A 20,763-nucleotide genomic window follows, 5' to 3' on the forward strand; every position below is an offset into this window, starting at 1 on the left:
ATTTTAATCTAAGGCCAAAGTTTTTCTCTACCAGGCTCCTACTCAAGCCAGCAACATATTAAATGGTTCCCACCACTCTGTGGCAGCTGTGGGAACTCTCCATTTTTACAACCCTGCACTTAGAACAACCATTTTGTTTTATTCCTGGTCTCTCACAATAATCAAAAGCTCCCACAAAATAGGACACTAAGAAATTAGTGAGATTTGTACCTATGAAAATGGAATGGCTTAAGGAAAGGAGGACCTTATCTGACAGAGAAGTGTTTGTGAATGAAGAAACAAGTAATATGGGATTTGCCTTAGGAAACTCCACAGTGTGGGGTGTTGATATGTGCAGTTAAAACGGGAATAGCAAAAGCTGGAAGCCATGAATCTGGGAGAGAAGAACAGGATGGCCAACTGATGTCATCCTCTGTGCTCTGGGCAGAACTCCCATAGCATAACCCAGGGGCTGACATATCTTGACAGCCTTTCCATCCTAGCCCTACATGTTCGAGCAGCTGGAAAACAACAAGCCACAATTTTCTTTTCCATCCTATTTTGAATACAGCAATTCAAAGGGAAAGCAAGTCAATTATAAGAATCAACCATACGTACACAGTATCCCCATGGCCCAGTCGTCCACCATCCCCACAACCCCAGGAGTACACTTCTCCCGTCGCTGCCAGAGCCAAGTAGTGGTGACCATCAGAATGGGCAGCGATCTTTACAATGTTTCTGGAGGCAAGACCCTGGACCAGCTGTGGGGCCTAAAAGGGTAAAAATGGGAAGAAAATTACAAAGCAGTCCAAGGACAATGAAAACAGCATAACTCTTCTAAATTATGCATCTCATTTTAACAAACTCTCCTCAAACTAAAAAACATGAACTTCTAGAGGCTGCCATCCAATCATCCAGATGCCTTGCCCACTACCAACAGAAGAGCAGGCAGCCTCCAAGTGCTCTGTGACATGATTAGGCTACCTCCACACAAGTGAAATTCACAACTCAAGGTAAACAGCACCTTCCTTTAACAGGAACATGCTCTATCCCCAGAAGGCCCAATTCCCTCATTTGTTACTATCTGGACCCCAAAGTATACTGAGTTTAAACATGGAAAATTAATTTACAAATGGGAATCATGATGGGCAATGCATGTTACTATAAAGAGCTCCTGATCTTTAACGACTAAGAAATTCTTCCCCAAATGATCTTAATTATTTAAGATTATTAAGTACAACTAGTAAAACACAATGAAAAGATGTTTCTAATTCAGAAATCAAAATGACTTACAGACTAGAATTCTGTAGCACCTGTAAAAGAGAAGTGCCCATAAAGGGAAGTGATCTAGGCCCCAGAACACCCACCAGCGTGTCACTGTTGTAGGCCTGAGTGTACACACGGCCATTCCTGGACAAGATCAGGAAGCGCTTCTCTGCACAGGCAATCTGCGTGACCCCCAGGTTGGCAAGTCCTTCACACTGAATTGGACCAATCACATTGGCATAGTATTTCCATCCTATTAACCCCCATCCTATGACTTCTTGCAATGATCCCTGTAAGATAACAAGATAAGGAAACATTTACTTATAGTGGCAAAAATACTTCTTTCTTCAAGACGAAACCAGAGAGGGAGCCAAACCATAAGAGACTCTTAATCTCAGGAAACAAACTGAGGGCTGCTGGAGGGGAGGGGAGTGGGAAGAATGGGGTGGCTAAGTGATAAACATTGGGGAGAGTATGTGCTATAGTGAGTACTGTGAATTGTGTAAGACTGACGATTCACAAACCTATACCCCTGAAACAAATAATACATTGTATGTTAATAAAAAAAGTTATATTGCACCTTATAAAAGCAAAAGCAATGAAAACTTCAGGTATCTACATAAAGTGTTTTGAGAAACTAAGAACAAAACAAAACAAAACAAAAGAGTATTTCTTTCTTACTTCAAAAGAAAGAAAAATTTATGCTAAGAGTAATACTGAGGTATCATAGAATAAAAACAAAGCATGTAAAGAAAGCTGATCTAAAACATCAAAATAAGTTATAACATTCCATATTACCTCATTTAACAGGTAAGATGATGAAGAAACTGAACAGGCTATTCTTCCACACCATTTCATTTTAACAGAAACCACTAACAAGTAATATAAGTAAAACTTAAACATACTTTTAAATGCTTGGCCTGTATCAGGTTACCATTTTTGTCATAACAGGAAGAAACCTGAAAGCCTAAGTACGAGGCTGAGAAACAAGTAATCCTAATGCTGGGTGTGGGTGAGAAGGATCAAGTTGTATGTGAGCAGTTTTGTGATAATCAGCTAATGTGTCCACCCACATCAAGTACATCACCACTGGTGTATGCATATGCGCAAACAGAGCAAATGTACAAGGCTAATCATTGCAGCAGTATTTGAGCAGCAAACTTCTGGCAACACAGTGTCCACCAAAAAAATCATGATAGATCCATACATAGAATACTGAGTTGCTTTAAAATAAACAAAGAAGTTCTATTTATTAATAGATAAAGCTCCTCAGTATATACTGTGTAGTGAAAAAAACAAGCTACGACAGGCTACCACTATTGCTAATACCAGAGATGTTAAAAGGATATGTAAGATAAGTTAAAAGCAGCAGGTGCAAAACCAGGCAGACGAAGGGACAGGAAAAAGAATCTAACAGTGTCCTTGCACTTAATTTTGACTTTTGAATCATGTGAATATACTTATTTGGGGGAAGAAAAAAAAAGACTCTGAAATCAAACATAAATCATGTTAAAAATAAAAAGTTAGACCTGGATACAAATCCAGGATTATTCTTCGTGATCCTGGCAAAATTCACTGCCACTACAAATGGCAGTCTTCTCGTCAATATAATGGGACAGTACTGTGATGAACAGATGTAATTCTGTACGTGAAGTCCTCAGGGGGCCTACACTGGCAGGCTCTTCACACATATAGATTAGTGCTACCACGCTCTGAGTAGCATCAAGATAGTCCATGGTCTAAGCTCCTAGTGTACAAAAAAGGCACTGGAACTTCCCTGAGGAAGGCAGGAAGTCATGTGGTTGTTTGGATAAAGGAGAGCTCTATGGGGACACATCCCCTGACAGTGAAACCTGGGACAGTGGATTGGGTCCTACACCCCTGTGCACCTCAGCTTGCTCATCACTCACTGTGACCACTGACAACACTTTAAACTGTATACATGTTTAAAAGCTGTAACCAGCTCCACCCCCAACACCAGAAAAAGTCTCCATATTGGCACAGGGTGAGAATCTAGGAGTGCTACTAACTGCAGAACATACAAAGAAAACTGGTTTCTCACATACCTTATGAGATGTTGGTGAGCTACACAAAGGCGGCATACAGGGAGTAGCGAGGCGGTCTAAATGGGCCATGACAACAACTGCAGTTTGTCTTAAGTCAATGGCAAGCTCATTGTCTTGTGGAAGAGTAAGGTACCTCAGGAAACTCTCATTGGGGCTCAAAGGACCAGACAAAAGCTGGGAAGAAAAAAGTAAGTAGACTTCGGGAGAATTGTGGAAAAATTAAAGTAACACAATTAGCCCTTAACCACTCTTTATATTTTGGTAGTCACAGTTATGCATTATCTGTAAATCTACTCCTTTTGGCCATTAAATGAGAAGTGCTACTGATGCAGTGACTCTATATATCCACATGTTTACACACTTGCTACAAAACTACACAGAGCAGTGCCTGCATATTTATACATGCATACTCCACACAGGTCAATGACATGGCCCAGTTACCCTGCAAACTCACCCCTCCAACAGCCCTCAGAATACAGAGCAAGCTTCTTAGGAACACAGCAATGCACCTCAAACTGGCTTTGCAAACTGAAAACCAAAACCACTTGTTTAAACTTAAATGCCACCTACCCTGGAGAAAACCTAATGTTACCTACACATTAAGTAAGAAATTTCATTTTTCTAAAGGCAGAATAAACTTACTCCCATTAAAGACTACCAAGTGATAGAAAAATTAATTTTAATGGAATGGCTGCCTTTCCAGGAAAGACCTACAAGATCAAACTTGTACCTCTAAATAGAAACAACCCCAGGAATTCAGACCCAGGAACTAAGCAGGCCCTCCTCTGCCACCAGTCTCACTGTTCTAGTACCAAACACAGTGAGTGATGACTTAGGTGATATGCTCCACACAGCGCTCTGCATATAGGAAGGGCCAACAAAGTAAGTCACTATTTTTAATGCTCCTTTTCTAATATATACTTAAAAATGTGTGTGTCAGGGGCACCTACTGAGTAGCTCAGTTAAATGTCCAAATCTTGATTTCAGCTCAGGTCATGATCTCAGGTTTGTGAGATCGAGCCCCCCCAACTGGGCTCTACGCTCAGTGGGGAGTCTGTTTGAGACTCTCTCCTTCTCTCTCTCTGCCCTCCCCCTGGGCATGCACATTTTCTCTCATTAATAAAGAAATAAATCTTAAAAAGAAAAAGAAGTGTGCATATCAGATTTCGTTCTGTGCTGAAGTGCAGCTGGCACTTACTGATCTGAGGTCTTCTCCATAAATGGCATATGGAGGAAGATGTACCTGACTTCACTAAGCAGGGTCAAAACAAATAAACATTAACCACTAGGCAACTACATGACCTCACAGTAAAGCACATCCTCTGGCCCAGGCACACTCCATCCCACACAGCTGAGCCTCAAGTCCTCGTGCCGCCTCCCTACATTATCAATGCAAGTAACCATAAGGATGTGCTTGACTTTGTTTCTGAAATATTGTCAGAATGTTTACCCTACTAACTAACTCCTTCATGGAGGTGAGCATGCCTTCTTTACATCTTCCAGAGCATCTTAAACTTACTCCCCATCACAAACAAAGCAGAGCCAAAACAAGTTTCTAGGCTGCTAGAAACACACAAGCACTAAACCTACAAACACAAAGGGCTCAATGGCTCCAGTTCAGCAGAAAGAAAACTGCAAGGTCAAAAAGGAGCAGAGGAATCTCTCTAAAAGTACAAGTTGATAAATGCCAAGAAGTACATTCTTCCTACTGAGTACTCACAATCCAGAACACACACACAGAGGCCACGCCATCTGAAACTCACCCTACGACATTCCACACCTATCCCACATCTGACTCACTCTCTCCCCTAAAGACAACCACTGCCAAAGACATGCATTCTGGTCTTATTTATAAAAGTCTAACTCTTTTAGGATAACTGAATCAAGACAGCTATTTAAATGCAAAATCTTGTTATGATACTTACGTGAGTATCACCCTCTGTATGAGGGGCATCTTTACTGCAGATGATGCTTTGGAATCTTTGCAGCAAAGGGAGAAGGGGAGCGCTGGTGCCCTGGGCAGACCGCTCATTGTCAGTTTCCTGGGTCCCACTGTCCCACAGTTGAAGCAACAACAGGATGGCTGATAACATTTGGCTGAAAGAGAAAATACCTTTATTCTCTAGCAAAAACAAATTAGCTTTTATTGCCATGGTCTGTCAAAAATAAAAGGCAGGTTAACTAACTAAAATAGAAGAAATACTTTATATTTGAAAGGATACTACTAAAATAATCCCATGAAACCAATTCTTGGCAGTAAAATCACTGAATCAATGTCAAGATTTTAGCACACTCGAAGATATCCATACACAAGATACCCACACTCGAAGGATAAGAAATATAAAATCAGTTAAGAAACTCAAACAAGAATTTTTTCTATGTTAAAGGAAGCTCCACACCAAGCATGGAGCCCAACCCAGGGCTTGAAATTACAACACTGAGCCAAAATTAAGTCAGATGCTTAGCCGACTAAGCCACCCAGGCACCCCTCAAACAGCTTTCTAAAGGGAAATCCTAGGACCTTAATTAATGGAATAAAAATCACTTGTGAGAAAAATTAAAAGAAAAAAAAAAGAACAGCTCCTACACCACTAAAAAGTTAAACACATATATAGTTAAACACTACTAAAAAGTTAAAAACATAAAAAAGGAAATAAAGAAAACCTAAGCATACCCACATCTGAAAGAAGAGGAAGTCCTGGGATGGGATATGGCTCTTTGATTATAGAAGACCACCACATGCTTTATACAATTACAAATATTTAGTGAAATCCCATAAAATGAAACAAATGTTCAAATAGAGACATTTCCCTGAAATGCTCTCAGCCTGAGGCACCCCTCACCTAAGAGTGCCTCTCTGCACAGCCAGCTCTAATAGGATGGCCAGGGCCAGGTGCTGGTCCTGCAGGGGGATGGTTCCTGGTCCTTTGGTACCAGGCGTTCCATGAACATCCCTGAAATGAAAGAACAAAGTAACATGAGAGCTTAAAGATAGCATGTATATTTTTAATATTTAAAATCAAGTTTCTGAGACTTATTACTCGAATTTAATAAGAGATTTTAAAGCATATAATTAATTTGTAAAGATATTTTCTTATTAAAAGAATTAATTCAGATACTATAAGATGACTACATTAGAAAACATATTCCAGTTTCCACAGCATAAAATTATTTTTATCATTATTCAAGTCATGAGTAGAAAAATGTTTAGATATGTCTCCACTTTCAAGGACATGTATGGCTATTAGAATATCCACATTCCTCAATGGAAATGGAGAAACATTAACTTCTAAAACTATCAGGCAAAAAAATGTCTATGCTTATTTTTATCTCTGATCAAAGGAATATTTCAACTTTCCCCCAATAAAAAATAACAAGTCTTCTTGGGTTAACCAAGATAGGAAGGGAGGACCTTCCAACATCACCATTACGGTTGAATTTTGAAATTACAGTTGACCCTTGAACAGGTTTGAACTGTACTGGTTCATTTATACAAAGATATTTTTCAATACGTATGTTGAAAAAATTTTTGGAGATTTGCAATAATTTGAAAAAACTCACAGATGAACCATGTAGCCTAGAAATACCAAAACTTTTAAGAAAAAGGTAGTATAATAAGAATACAGTAAATAATATATATAAAATATGTGTTAATCCACTGTTCAGGTTACCAGTCAGGCTTCCAATCCACAGTATGCTATTAGTTTAGTTTGGGGGAGTCAAATGTTATATGTGGATTTTTACCTGTGTGGAGACTGGTACCCCTAGGCCCTATATTGTTCAAGGATCAACTGTAATTCCAAGGCTATTTTCAGGGCCCCTAGCCTTAAACCTTGTTGAAATGCCCTCATCAGCACGCTAGGATGCTGAACTCACAGCCTGTTGGCATAGAGACCAGAGGTGTCCCTGCATACTAGACAGAACACAGCAGTGACCTTTGGCAAAGGAATGAGAAAACACTCACTTTTCCTTTAATTATGTCCTTACTGCTGAATTATGTCTTGAGTATATACATTTTCTTTACTTTTTTCTTTTATTTTTTCAATGTTCCAAGATTCATTGTTTATGCACCACAGCCAGTGCTCCATGCAATACATACCCTCCGCCTGACTTTATATTTAAAAACTCTTAACAAAAATACATAGCACCCAAGACCAGAGTTCATGTCTTTCCTTACCAAAAAATGATTCACATTCAAAAAATTTTTAACACTAACATGAATAGATGTAGGTTTAAACATTTTGATCTTGAGTAGTTGTTTAATCCCACATTGTCCATCAAGACAATACCCCTCACTCAGAATGGTAACATCCACATTCTCACTGAGAGGCCCATAACAGGTGCTCAAACACTTTATGAATGACTAATTTCCAAATCATAAAATATCTGAAAAAAATACACTACAAAAGCATCTTTCATTTTCCACCTGATTCAATATGACAACCTCCTGGGTCTAATCAGAATATCAAAATCAAATCTTTGAAAACCTAAAAACCAAGATCTAGAATCACAGAGCTGAGGATGGCCTGGAAACACCTACCACAAACCTTCTGCTCTAAAGAGAAGAAAGTGAGAAGAGACTTTGAAGCATGTTAGAACCATTCATGTAGTAAGATAAAAAAACAAAAAAACTCACCCTGTCACGACAGATCTGAGGAACCTGGTTGCTCTCTCTACCACTTCCAGCCACACAGAAGACACGGTGCTCTCATCAAAGAGTGAAGCCTCAGGCAGGGCTCTCAAGGCATCCAGGGACTCCTGCAACAGCTCGCTGCAGAGATCCGCATCCTCCCCTGGGCACACACATGCATCAGAGGAGGCCACCAATTCCTCAGGCAACAATGACAAATAAAGCCCTCCCCACTTTCTCAGAGGGGCCTCCTACCCCATCATGTGAGAGGAAGCCACTGTTCCATTTTCAATCCCTCACTTTCCTCTCAACAAGATACTCCAAGAACTCAGGAGATTAGAACTTAATACTAAGTGCCCCAAAGTCAGTTCTTTATTTTATGACTCTGCCATGTGCAATCCTAACTTCTTGTTCTAGAAAATAAATCAGCATTGATGTACACTGTAGTGGTTTACCTGGGATGTATGCACATACATACTTTTCTTTCTTTCTTTCTTTCTTTTTTTTTTTTTTTAGGTTAACAGTCCTAGAAAATCAGACAGACTGAAGCCTCTCATTCTACAAACAAGAAAAATGAGGCACAGAGAGCATACAGGATCAGCCCAAGGGCATGTGGTGGCAGAACGGAGAAGACAATCCAAGTCTCCTGATGTGGGGAACTGAACACTCTGGACCCACATACCTGACCGCCAGGCCCTGCGTAAGAAGGCAAAGGCAAAGGAGAGAGCTGCTCGGGATCCAACTCTTGCAAGACCTTCCACTCCTTTGCCTGTGGGCCGGGAACTGTGGACAACACACATGGGAGATGTGATAACTGGTTAGTCAGAGGAATGTGCAAATACTAAAATAAAATAAGTAACATGTAAGGATGTGTATAAAAAAATGTGATGAATAGATTTCTTTAGACAGCAGAATGTCAATGTACGACTTTTAGTTTCATATATAAAAACTTTTATCAAATGTTCTTTGTAAAGGAAGTTTTCTCTTTAAGAAAAAGATATTTAGAAAGAATTTTAAATGACCTGCTGAAATGTCCACAAAATGATCTCTGGGAACTGATATTATGAGTCAGGGAGAGACACATGATAAACAGAAAATTAACTGATAAATACATAAATGGGAGGTTAAAGGTCATGAAGTAATGAAAAAGCAGTGAGGGGGTTGAAGAACAGACAGAGAACAATACGACAAATGCCTGAGACAGCACCCAGAAATATGCAATCTGTATTTGCTTTGGACTCTCTTAGGTCTATATGATGACCAGATTAGAGACCCATGTATATATCCTATTCTCTTTCACCCCCATCCTGCTGAGCTTATCCTCTCCTGAATTTAGTACTTATCATTCTCGTGTTTTTTAAGTTTTTTATTACTTATATTGTAAAGTTAACAAGATATCCTTGTTTAAAAAAGCTATACAAATGGCATACCATAGAAATCATTCTAAGAAAAACTAGAATATAAAAAGTGTACACTATAAACTCAATCATGCCTAGCAAGTAATTTTATTTTCAACTTTACACTGTTGAGTATTTCTACTATAGACCGTATTCTTCAAACTTACTAAAACTCGCTTTCACTATTGGGGGAAATGCTATTAAAATTGGGTAATGAGGGGCTCCTGGGTGGCTCAGTGGGTTAAGCCGCTGCCTTCGGCTCAGGTCATGATATCGGGGTCCTGGGATCGAGTCCCGCATCGGGCTCTCTGCTCAGCAGGGAGCCTGCTTCCCTCTCTCTCTCTCTGCCTGCCTCTCCGTCTACTTGTGATTTCTCTCTGTCAAATAAATAAATAAAATCTTTAAAAAAAAAAAGGGTAATGATATGGAATCACTGTCACAAGATACAACAGCAAGTAAAATTAGCAGTGAAGAATGTGGGGACCCCAGAAAGGCAGCTAGTATGCACATATCCATGAATCCTGAGCTTTAGGAGGGGGGCTCATGAGGAGACACAGAAAACCTTAATGAGTGACTGCCTCTAATAAGGGGACTGAGTGTCTGAGAGACAGGAATAATGAAATTTAAACTTTATTTCTGAATGAGAAATACAGCGGTCTTTGAAACAGAAAGAAACATGCTAAGTCTATTCAGATGAGATAGGAGGAGCCCTCACCAGGAGAAAACTGCTTCAGAAGAAACATGAAACTGGGGTTCCCCCTCAGGCAGTTGTAACCTTGGCCCTAGAGAAAGAGCCCAACAGTCCTAAATCTGTACAGTGTAAGAACTGCTATAACTTCAGTAAGTCACTCTCTATTTTACAGATACTCAAGGAAAACAAACAAACAAACATTAAAACAGCTTGGTCCCACACCCATCCACAGCAGTCAACTATCCAACCCACTGCTCCTTGGTAAAACCCATCACTATCCAATTAAGTTGAGAAATGAGGAAAAGAAATCTACAAAAACTTAGAAGATATCACTACACATCTAACAGAATAGCTAAAACAAAGAAGCAACAACACCAAATGCTGACAAAGATGTAAAACAACTAGACCACTGATACACACTGATGAGACTGTAAAACTGTACAGCTATTTTGGAAAGAGGATAGCAATGTCCTACAAACCTAAACGTAAGACATAAGAATTGAACTCTAGGGCATTTATTCCAGAGAAATGAAACAGGTTCACACAAATCCTGTCCACAAATACTCTCAGCAGCTTTATTCATAATGCTCAACAACTGTTAATAACTGAGCTGTCCTTCAGTTGACGAATGGCCAAACAAAATGAGGATCACCTATGACACAGAATTCTACTATGCGATGATGATACATGCAACTACTTGGAAAAATCCCAAGGAGATAATGCTGATTAAAAAAAGCCAAGGTTACATACTAGACATAAAGAATAGATTAGGGGCTGCCAGAGGATAAGGCAGAGGGGAGGGGAAAAGGAGGTAAGTGTAATTTAAAAAGAATCCTGGTCCTATACTCTAACTGCCTCAGTGGTAACAGAAATCCACACCTCTGATAAAATCATATGGAAACACATGCAAATATGCATGTACACACAAAAAGAGGTAAGAACATGTACAACTAAGGAAATCTGAGTGAGAGAGGTAATCTGTATCAAAGTCAATATTGTCATTGTGATAGTATACCACAGTTTTGCAAGTGGCTACCATTGGGGAAAAGTAGATGAGGGGTAGAAAGAATCTGCACTATTTCTTACAACTCCATGTGAACCCACAATTATCTCAAAATACATTTTTTTTTAAATTTAGGAATTTGGCTGATTTAGTGAAAGGCAGATTACAATTAATCCATCAATACTTATGTAACCACAAAGGAAAAAACACAGAGAAAAATCAGTTGGGGTTTCAGCCACTTTTGCATCTTAGAGAATTCAGTCTCATTCAAAAAACACACAGGAGTGCTTAGACAGTCTCAGAATCTACCACCCGCATATGCAGAACCCCTCTCTGATCAATGATCTCCATGATCATCAAAGGATCACTCACTTCCCAGTCAAGAAGGGAAGAAAAGACTGTGCTGCTCACTAACACCACAAAGGTAGGAATCCTCTGTCGCTTGGTTTAATTCAGCTTAAAACTACTATCAAATATAGCACATGTAAGTGATTTCAACTAGATTTTTAAAAAAGTGAAACATGTTAAATTTAGCAAACAAAACTGGTAGACAGCTACATTTTGAAAAAATATAACTTCATACAAGCCTTAACCATTCAGTTAATGTCTCAGAAAATGTGCTGATGTATACCAATATATTAAAAAAGATTTGCCTGAAAGAATCTCTTATAATAAAAGAATATCACATTAGGAAGAAAAAAATAAGCATCTAAACTACGTAAATATTCCCTATCCAGTAGTAAAATAAAAAATGTATATATAATATTCAGACCCCATTTGCAAAAATCTAGACATGCTTATCTACACTCTTGCTGGCTTCCAGTTACTGACAGGAAAGGATTTTAAAATAGGGGCACAAATTATGAAGCATAGTCTTTTAATCTGAGCAAATTAGCAAACCCATTCTCCATATTATACGAAACATACAAAAAAAAATACAAGAACAAAATATCTTAAGATGAAAAATGGAACTATAGTGCAAGCTGTACTTAAACTTTCTTAAACAAAACAGCCTACATTTTATATTTAGCTGGTATCAAGATTCCTTCTTCATAATATTATTACCTTTTTTTGTCCACAGGAGGCAAAGAAATGCTGCTACTTTTCCACTTAACTTTAACATTCTCCTGGAAAACAGTTCTATTCAAGGCGATGAAATATCGTTCCAAGATGACCAGCCTCTGCTTGAGTCTCAGGGCTGAAAGAGTAGTAGTGGCTGACTGGATGGCCAGAGCTTGCTGCTCTTTAACCAACACAGAAAGACATTCCTTCAATTCATTCACATCTAGAAAATAAGAGAAGAAAATACCCAACCTCTCAATATCTTGCCTATAGTTTGCTACAATGCTGATAAAATGGATAATAGCAATAATATATAACACCTGAGTACTTAATATGTGCCAATAAACAGTTTTAAGCACCTTACACACCTTACACCTTAAGCACCTTACAACTTACCTATGAGAATTAAGTAATTCTCATAGTCACCATCAAGAGGTAATACTGTACATGATTTTAAGGAGCAGGAAACTAAGGCACAGAGAATTTGCTCAAGGTGACCCAGAGGATTATGGCACATGAGACAGACCACTCTTAGTCACCATGGTATGCTGTCTCTCTGAAGCACTGTCATAAAGCTTTTAATACAAAATTATAAAGTCAATACTTCTCGGCAGCACATTTCCTACACACACAAAAAAACTCTATCCATTATATTCATGTTATATAACCAAACTCAAAATAAAAATGTTTCAATAAAATTGTCTAGCATATATGATTCATGAAAGGTAATAAATTTACAGGAATATTTTGGAGGAAGATAAAATAATTACAATTGATGCTTAAACAACACAGTCTTAAGCTACACAAATCCACTTATACACACTTTTTTTCAATAAATACATTGGAAAATTTTTGAAGATTTCCAACAATGTTTAAAACCTCACAAACAAATCACAAAGCCTAGAAATATCAAAGAAACTTAAAAGGTATGCCATAAATGCAAATATATGTGTAACTACTATTCTATCATTTACTACCATAAAATATACACAAATCTATTATAAAGTTAAAAGTTATCATCTTACACACAAAAATACTTACAAAACCCCTACAAGGTTAAGAGAAATGTAAACAAACCTAAAGATGCAGTATTAAATCGTAACAGCATAAAATTAACCACAGTACATACTTAATGTAATGTACTACTCTAATAATTTCATAACCACTCACTTGCTATTGCAGTGAGTCAAGTATTCCAAGTATCCGTTTAAAACAACACTAAATGCTAATCATCTCCACATGAGCAGCTGTCCCAGTAAATTGTGTATTACAGTAAAAAGTGATCTCTAGTAGTTCGGATGTATCTTTCACTTTGTTTAGTGCAATACTGTAAACCTTGAATAACACCATGGGATCCATACGTAGTGCCACTAATGATGCCGGATGTGCACCCAAGAAGCAGAGAAAAGTCACAACATTACAAGAAAAGGTTGAATTGTTTGGTAAGTACTATAGATGGAGGTCTGCAGCTGTGGTTGCCTGCTATCAAGATAAATGAATCTGGTATAAGAACCAATGTTAAGAGGCACTTGGGTGGCCCAGATCAAGACCCACATCAGCCTCCCTGCTCAGCAGGAAGACCGCTTCTCCTTCTGCCACTCCCCCTACTTGTGTTCCCTCTCTCACTGTCTCTCTCTCTGTCAAATAAATAAATAAAATATTTTTTTAAAAAAAAGAAGAGGAAATTCATGAAGCTGACAAAGTAGTCACACCAGCAGACACAAAAACATTGTACTTTCTATGAAATACCTTTTCATGCAGTACTAAAATTGCAGCTTTTTTTTTAAAGATTTTATTTTTTTATTTGACACAGAGACAGAGATCACAAGTAGGCAGAGAGGCAGGCAGAGAGAGAGGAGGAAGCAGACTCCCTGATGAGCTGAGTGCCCGATGTGGGGCTCAACCCCAGGACCCTGAAATCATGACCTGAGCCAAAGGCAGAGGCCTAACCCACCGAGCCACCCAGGCACCCCAAAAATGCAGCTTTTATGTGGGTGCAGAATTGCTGTAAGAAAGGAATACCTGTAGAGACTCTAATGATATTTGAGAAAAAGCAAAGTCATTATATGATGACAACCTAAAGCAAAAGGAAGATGAAATTCAAAAGCTGGAAAATTTGATGCCAGTAAGTTGGTTTGGTAATTTCAGAAAGAGATTTGGCTTAAAAAATGTCAATAGGAGAAGCAGCTTCTGCCAATCAAGAGGAAGTAGACAAGTTCCCAGATGCCATTCAGAAAGTCATTGAGGAAAAAGAAAACATGCCTGCACAGGTTTTTGATGCAGATGAAAGTGTCCTGTTTTTTTTGGGGGGGGGGGGGGGATTCCACAAACAGCATTTATTACTGAGAGAAGTAAGCACCAGGACTTAAAGCAGGCAGGGATAGATGAATTACACTCTTTTGTACAAATGCAGTAGGTTTACAATCAGGACTGCCCTTATCTATAAAGCTCCTAACCCCCCCCCCCCTCCGACCAAGATAAGGGGCCAAGATAAACACCAACTGCCAGTTTTTTAGTTGTCCATCAAGAGGCCTGGATGAAAACCCTTTTTCTGGAAAAGAAAGGGAACTAATCAGTAACAAGAAAACATATGAAAGTACAAATCTCACTGAAAAGATAAATACATAGTAAAGGTAAGTGACTAATCACTTATAAAACCTCGCATAAAGGATAAAAGACAAGATTAGGAAAAATAACTACAACTACAATAACTAAAAGATACATAGGATAAAAAAGATGTAAATTATGACATCAAAGCATAAAGCATGAGGGTGAGGGTAAAAATTCAGAGCTTTAGAATACTTTCAAACTTATGCTGTTATCAACTTAAAATAGACCGTTATAAATATATAACCTCATGCTAACCATAAAACAAAAACCTATAGCAGATACATAAAATACAATGATAAGGATATGTAAGCATAACAATAAAGGAAGCCATCAAACCACCAAGGAGGAAAGCAAGAGGAGAAAAAAGGAACAAAGGAACTACAAATCAGCCGGAAAACAATTAACAAAAGGAAAACAATTAACAAAACGGCAATAAGCACATACCTATCAATAATCAGTGTACATGTAAATACAGAGAATTCTCCAATTAAAAGACACGGAATGGCTGAATAAGCTGTCTACAAGAGATTCACCTACAGACATGAGGACACAGACTGAAAGTGAAGGGATGAAAAAAGATATTCCATACAAAGGACAACCAAAGCTAAGTGGGCATACTTACGCCTTTATCAGACAACACAGACTAAAATAAAGACTGTATAAAAAGCCAAAGAAAAAGAAAAGCATTACATAATGATAAAAAGTAATAAAAAAAATAGTCCACCCAACAGAAGATATAACATTTATAAATATTTAGGCACCCAATGTAGGAAAAAATAAATATATAAAAGTACACCTCGACAAACACAAGGGAGAAAAAAAATATCAATACAGTAATAGCAGGGGACTTTAATATTCTACTTTCACCAATGAACAGATGATCCAGCCATAAAATTAATAAGGAAATATCACCTTAAACTATATATCAGACTAGATGGACTTAACAGATGTATACAGAAAAAAAAAAAAAAGAATATACTTTCTTGTCATGACAACATGGAAATTCTCTAGGACATCACATATTAGAGCATAAGAAAAGCCTTAATAAATTTAAGGATACCAAAATCACATCAAACAACTGTTCCAACCAAACTAGAAATCAATTATAAGAAAACTGCAAAATTCACAAATATGTGAAGATTAAACAACATGGTACTTGGCAACCAATGGGTCAATCAAGAAATCAAGAGGAAACAGAAAATACCTTGACACAAATGAAAAGAAAAATACAGCCTACCGGGCACCTGGGTGGCTCAGAGGGTTAAGCCTCTGCCTTCAGCTCAGGTCACGGTCTCAGGGTCCTGGGATCGAGTCCCACATCGGGCTCTCTGCTCAGCAGGGAGCCTGCTTCCTCCTTTCTCTCTCTCTGCCTGCCTCTCTACCTGCTTGTGATCTCTGTCTGTCAAATAAATAAATAAAATCTTTAAAAAAAAAATACAGCCTACCAAAACTTACAGGTTACAGCAAAAGCAGTTCTAAAAGGGAAGGTCACAGAGATAAATGCCTACATCAAGAAACAAGATACATATCAAATAATCTAACTTCACACCTCAAGGAACTACAAAAAGAACAAATGAAGGATAAAGTTAGTAGAAGGAAAAAAAAACAAGAATAATGAAATAGGTAATAAAAAGACAATAGAAGATATCAATGAAATCAAGAACCGGTTCTTTGATAAGAAAAATGAAATTGACAAACAGGTAGCTAAAGTCACCAAGAAAAAAAAGAGAGAACTCAAATAAAATAAGAAATGAAAGAAGACTTGTTAATTTTAGCCATTCTGACTGGTGTGAGGTGATATCTCATTGTGGTTTTGATTTGTATTTCCCTGATGCCGAGTGATATGGAGCAGCACTTTTTCATGTGTCTGTTGGCCATCTGGATGTCTTTTTTGCAGAAATGTCTGTTCATGTCTTCTGCCTATTTCTTGACTGGATTATTTGTTCCTTGGTGTTGAGTTTGCTAAGTTCTTTATAGATTTTGGACACTAGCCCTTTATCTGATATGTCGTTTGCAAATATCTTCTCCCATTCTGTCAGTTGTCTTTTGGTTTTCTTAACTGTTTCTTTTGCTGTGCAAAAGCTTTTGATTTTTTTTTTTTCTCTAGCTTCCTTTCTAGTCTTTTATTTTTTTTAATTTTTTATTTTTTATAAACATATATTTTTATCCCCAGGGGTACAGGTCTGTGAATCACCGGGTGAACACACTTCACAGCACTCACCAAAGCACATACCCTCCCCAATGTCCATAACCCCACCCCCCTTCTCCCAACCCCCCTCCCCCCAGCAACCCTCAGTTTGTTTTGTGAGATTAAGAGTCACTTATGGTTTGTCTCCCTCCCAATTCCATCTTGTTTCATTGATTCTTCTTCTACCCACTTAAGCCCCCATGTTGCATCACCACTTCCTCATATCAGGGAGATCATATGATAGTTGTCTTTCTCTAAAAGCTTTTGATCTTGCTGAAATCCTGATAGTTCATTTTTGCCCTTGCTTCCCTTGCCTTTGGCAATGTTCCTAGGAAGATGATGCTGCGGCTGAGGTAGAAGAGATTGCTGTCTGTGTTCTCTTCAAGGATTTTGATGGATTCCTTTCTCACATTGAGGTCCTTCGTCCATTTTGAGTCTATTTTCATGTGTGGTGTAAGGAAATGGTCCAATTTCATTTTTCTGCATGTGGCTGTCCAATTTTCCCAACACCAATTATTGAAGAAGCTGTCTTTTTTCCATTGGACATTCTTTCCTGCTTTGTTGAAGATTAGTTGACCATAGAGTTGACGGTCTATTTCTGGGCTCTCTAATCTGTTCCATTGATCTATGTGTCTGTTTTTGTGCCAGCACCATGCTGTCTTGATGATGACAGCTTTGTAATAGAGTTTGAAGTCTAGAATTGTGATGCCACCAACTTTGCCTTCTTTTTCAATATTCCTTTGGCTATTCGAGGTCTTTTCTAGTTCCATATAAATGTTAGAATTATTTGTTACATTTCTTTGAAAAAGATGGATGGTACTTTGATAGGAATTGCATTAAATGTGTAAATTGTTTTAGGTAGCACAGACATTTTCACAATATTTATTTTTCCAATCCAGGAGCATGGGACATTTTTCCATTTCTTTGTGTCTTCCTCAATTTCTTTCATGAGTACTTTATAGTTTTCTGAGTATAGATTCTTTGCCTCTTTAGCTAGGTTTATTCCTAGGTATCTTATGGTGTTGGGTGCAATTGTAAATGGGATTGACTCCTTAATTTCTCTTTCTTCTGTCTTGTTGGTGTAGAGAAATGCAACTGATTTCTGTGCATTGATTTTATACCCTGACACTTTACTGAATTCCTGTACAAGTTCTAGCAGTTTTGGAGTGGAGTCTTTTGGGTTTTCCACATAGAAGTCCTGAGGCTAGGACTTCTAGTACTATGTTGAATAGCAGTGGTGATAATGGACATCCCTGCTGTGTTCCTGACCTTAGCGGAAAAGCTTTCAGATGTTAGCAAGGATGCAGAGAAAGGGAACCCTCCTACACTGTTGGTGGGAATGCAAGCTGGTGCAACCATTCTGGAAAACAGTGTGGAGGTTCCTCAAAAAACTGAAAATAGAGCTACCCTATGACCCAGCAATTGCACTACTGGGTATATATCCTAAAGATACAAACATGGTGCTCTGAAGGGACACGTGCACCCGAATGTTTATGGCAGCAATGTCCACAATAGCCAAACTATGGAAAGAACCTAGATGTCCATCAACAGAGGAATAGATAAAGAAGATGTGGTATATATACACAATGGAATACTATGCAGCCATCAAAAGAAATGAAATCTTGCCATTTGCGATGACGTGGATGGAACTAGAGGGTATCATTCTTAGCGAAATAAGTCAAGTGGAGAAAGACAACTATCATATGATCTCTCTGATATGAGGAAGTGGTGATGCAACATGGAGGGTTAAGTCGGTAGGAGAAGAATAAAGAAACAAGATTGGATTGGGAGGGAGACAAACCTTAAGTGACTCTTAATCTCACAAAACAAACTGAGGGTTGCTGGGGGGAGGGGATTTCAGAGAAGAGGGGTGGGGTTATGGACCTTGGGGAAGGTATGTGCTATGGTGAGTGCTGTGAAGTGTGTGAACCTGGCGATTCACAGATCTGTACCCCTGGGGATAAAAATATATTATATGTTTATAAAAAATAAAAAATTTTAAAAATAAATAAATAAATAAATTTTTTTAAAAAGAAATGAAAGAAGAGCTATTACAACTGATATTACAGAAATACAAAAATTGTAAGAAACTACTACGAACAATTATACAACAAACTATACAACCCAGAAGAAATGGACAAATTCCTAGAAACATACAACTTTCCAAAACTGAATGAGAAAGAAACAGAAAATATAAAAAGGAGATTTAATCAGTAATAAAAACCTCCCCGCCTGGGTGATTCAGTCAGTTAAGCATCTCTCTTCAGCTCAGGTCATGATCCCAGGGTCCTAGGATCAAGCACCACATCAGATTCCTTACTCAGTCCCTCTCCTTCTGCCTGTCACTCCCCCTTTGCGCTCTGTCAAATAAATAAATAAAACCATAAAAAAAAAAATCAGAAACAGATGGCTTCACTGTTGAATTCTGCTAAACATTCAAAGGACAATTAATACCAACCCTTCTCAAACTCTACCAAAAAACTGAGGAGGAGAGAACACTTCCTAATTCATTTTATGAGACCAGAATTACTGATCTCAAAGCAAGATAATGACACCAGAAGAGGAAAAAAAAATAGTTACAGGCCAATTTCCCTAACTAACATATACACCAAAATCCTCAGAAATTAGCAAACTGATTTTGTCAATACATTAAAAGGGTGCTACTTCATGATCAATTGGGATTTAGTCCCAGGGACACAAGGATAGTTCAATACCCACAAACCAATCAATATAATATACAAAATGAAAAATAAAATCATAATATAAAATAAAAAGAAAAAATAAAATCATAATATAAAATAAAATGAAAATTAAAATAATATAAAATAAAATTAAAATCATATGATAATTTCAATAGATGCAGAAAAAGCATCTGACAAAATTCAACATCCATTTAAGATAAAAATTCTCAACAAAGCAGGTATAGACAGAATGCACTTCCAAGATAATAAAGGCCATATATGACAAGCTCACAGCTAACACTGACTTAACACTGAAAAGCTGGAAGCTTTCCTTCGAAAATGAGGAACAAGACAAGGATGCTCACTCTGACCACTTTTATTCAACATAGTATTAGAAATCCTAACCAGAACATTTAGACAAGCAAAAAAAAACAAAGATATCCAAACTGGAAAGAAAAAAATAAAACTGTCATTATTTGCAAATGATATGATACATAGAAAATCCTAAAGACCACAAAAAAAAAGAAAGAAAAACTGTTAGAGTTAATAAATTCAGTAAAGTAGCAGGATACACATTAAGGAGGGCACTTAATGTAATGAGCACTGGGTGTTAAATTATATGCAACTGATGTATCACTAAATTCTACCTCTGAAACTAATAATACATTTTATGCTAATTAATTGGCTTTAACTTTTTAAAAAATTTTAGAAAAGCAGAATACAATTATCAATACACAAAAATCCTAGTCACTTCTATAAACTAATAATGAACTATCACAGAAAACAATTCCATTTATAACCACAACAAGAAGAACAAAATACCTAAGAATAAATTGAACAATGAAGGTCAAAGACCTGTAAAAAGTATAAGACAACGATGAAAAAAATTAAAGATGGTAACATGGAAAGATAATCCATGCTCATGGACTGGAAGAATTAATATTGTCAAAATGTCCACACTACTCAAAGCAATCTACAGATTCAAAATCCCTATCAAAATTTCAGTGGCATTTTTCACAGAAATAGAATGATCCTAATATTTATATGGAACCATAAAAGACCAAACAGCCAAAGCTATCTTGAGAAAAAAGAACAAAGCTAGAGGTATCACACCACCTAATTTCAAACTATAATACTATGGTAATCAAAACAGTATGGCACTGGCATAAAAACACACAAATCAATGGAAC

General features: G+C 37.6%; 1 protein-coding gene across 11 annotated transcripts in view; it reads right to left on the reverse strand.

The window, feature by feature from the left end:
* Positions 1–20,763, reverse strand: part of HERC2 (HECT and RLD domain containing E3 ubiquitin protein ligase 2) — a 237,729-nt gene that overhangs the window by 170,131 nt on the left and 46,835 nt on the right. For all 11 annotated transcript variants that reach the window (XR_006603900.1, XR_006603901.1, XM_045070659.1 and 8 more), the window contains exons 5-12: positions 12,098–12,317; positions 8,624–8,724; positions 7,948–8,104; positions 6,155–6,265; positions 5,237–5,408; positions 3,312–3,485; positions 1,347–1,535; positions 598–749 (exon numbers count right to left, since the gene is read on the reverse strand). Coding sequence is in view for 9 of the 11 variants with exons in the window: in XM_045070659.1 (XP_044926594.1) it covers positions 598–749; positions 1,347–1,535; positions 3,312–3,485; positions 5,237–5,408; positions 6,155–6,265; positions 7,948–8,104; positions 8,624–8,724; positions 12,098–12,317 (1,276 nt within the window). In the remaining 2 variants the exon portion in view is untranslated. The remainder of the gene's footprint in view (positions 1–597; positions 750–1,346; positions 1,536–3,311; positions 3,486–5,236; positions 5,409–6,154; positions 6,266–7,947; positions 8,105–8,623; positions 8,725–12,097; positions 12,318–20,763) is intronic.

Source organism: Mustela putorius, unplaced genomic scaffold (genome assembly GCF_011764305.1).
Source record: "Mustela putorius furo isolate JIRA1106 unplaced genomic scaffold, ASM1176430v1.1 tig00003972_pilon_pilon_pilon, whole genome shotgun sequence".
In the NCBI taxonomy this organism is placed as follows: Eukaryota; Metazoa; Chordata; class Mammalia; order Carnivora; family Mustelidae; genus Mustela; species Mustela putorius.